This window comes from Bison bison, unplaced genomic scaffold, assembly GCF_000754665.1.
Source record: "Bison bison bison isolate TAMUID 2011002044 unplaced genomic scaffold, Bison_UMD1.0 scf7180017864377, whole genome shotgun sequence".
Taxonomy (NCBI): domain Eukaryota; kingdom Metazoa; phylum Chordata; class Mammalia; order Artiodactyla; family Bovidae; genus Bison; species Bison bison.
Window position 1 is genome coordinate 445,946 of NW_011494949.1, and position 1,662 is coordinate 447,607.

The 1,662-nt window shown below is 68.8% G+C and overlaps 1 protein-coding gene across 1 annotated transcript in view; it reads right to left on the bottom strand.

Moving 5' to 3' along the window:
• Positions 1–1,346, bottom strand: part of SLC12A7 (solute carrier family 12 (potassium/chloride transporter), member 7) — a 34,240-nt gene extending 32,894 nt beyond the window's left edge. Inside the window, exon 1 of the mRNA XM_010857133.1 lies at positions 1,063–1,346. Within this exon, the coding sequence (XP_010855435.1) occupies positions 1,063–1,346 (284 nt within the window). The remainder of the gene's footprint in view (positions 1–1,062) is intronic.
• Between the last annotated feature and the right edge of the window lie 316 nt (positions 1,347–1,662).

Genomic DNA, 1,662 nt, shown 5'->3' on the forward strand with positions numbered 1-1,662 from the left:
GGGCCAGCTCTGCTGGGGACTGTGGGGCGGACCCCCACCGCCCCCAGCAGAGCTGGCCCCTCCGTCTGTCCGTTCCCCCTCGCCTGAACAGCCCGCCTCAGTTCACAGGCGGGGCCTCCTCAGAAGCCCCCCGCGTGCCACTGCTGGGGCTCACCCTGCATGCTGACCCACCCCACGGCCTCCACCCTTTCCACTTGCCCTGCATCTGGTTTCCCCTCACCAGTTTTGATGCCCCACTGATGGCTCCACGAGATGCAAACTGAACCCTGAATCAGTAAACGTGAGTGGGGACTAGGGACATGTGGAACGCAGGGCTCCGGACTCGGGGTGGGAAGTCTGCACGGCACTCTGGCTCCTGCTCCCCGGAGGAGACTGGGCGTCCCTGTCATGAACACAGCAGGGCCTTCCACAGGGCGTGGGGGGTGGCCGGGACCAGGTAGGGGCAGAGCCTCGGTCAGAGCCCTGCCCGCCGAGGCCCCGAGGGCAGCAGCTCCTCCACCTCCATGTTTGGGGTTCAGCATGAGTCTCGGGAAAGGCCCCAAGGCTCAGGGCCAGAGGCACTCCTGAGGGTCAGCTGGCCCACGACAGCCCCCTCCTGCCACCAAGCATGGGCGGCCTGCACAGGCGGCACCCAGCCCTCCCGGGGGCGCAGGGCACCTCCAGGACCGTGGCCCCACCTGCCGACCTCGTGTGGAGCCCGACCGGCCACTCCCTGGGCTCCCTGTACGGCCACGGCCCCCACGGCGGGCTCTCCTCCACGTCACCTGGGGCTGGAACCAGGGGTTTTAGGTCTCCCGACACCGAGTTAATGAGCGCCCCCTGCCCTCCATGCTCTGTGGCCAGGATTGACGCTGGATCTGAAATCCAGGGCCTGGCCACCAGTGCATGCCCGAGGGGCACGGGCTGAGAAGCAGCACCCTGCCATCAGGCCGGAGAAACAGAACCGCTCGAGCCCGGGGGCTCCGCTGCTCTCACAGCAAGTCTGCGGCTGAAACAGTAACTCGTTCTGCAGCAAAGACACAGGAAACACCGAGAGGAAAGCAGAGGCTAAGAGCCGCCCACAGCCCTCCCGCCGACACCGCCTCCGGCACGGGAATCTCCCCCAGCGTCTGCTCCTGGAGGGCCAGCCAGCCTTCCCACCTGGGGCTCCAGTGGGAGATGGACACTCCAGCCCACAGCTGGGAGCCGTGAGGGGGGCGGCAGGTGGATGGGCTCCAAGCCCCCCAGAGCCTCTGCGGGGGGGACAAGCCCCGAGCCCCCAGAGCCTCCGCGGGGTGGATGGGCCCTGAGCACCAGAGCCTCCGCGGGTCTCCCTGACCCTCACTCTTGGCCTGCGAGGCCCCCATGCCATCTCAGGGAGGACCAGATGCTGAGACGCCATTTGCCAGGGCCTGGCCGGGTGACCCCAGGTTGGCAGATTCAGTCTCTGTCCTGTGCACCCAGCCCTTCTGCCCCACCCCGAGCTGACCCCACCACCGACACAGCCCCCCTGCCAGAGCTACAGGCAGCGTCGTCCCACCCCGGACCACGGTACAGGGCGGGAAGCAGGCCTGGCACCCTGCCCCCACCTGGGAGTGCCCTCCACAGGCGTGCGCCTGGCATCTGGCTGGCCGCCTGGAGCCAGCGCCTGGCGGGCGGGGGGGCTCGGCGGGGAGAGGGGGG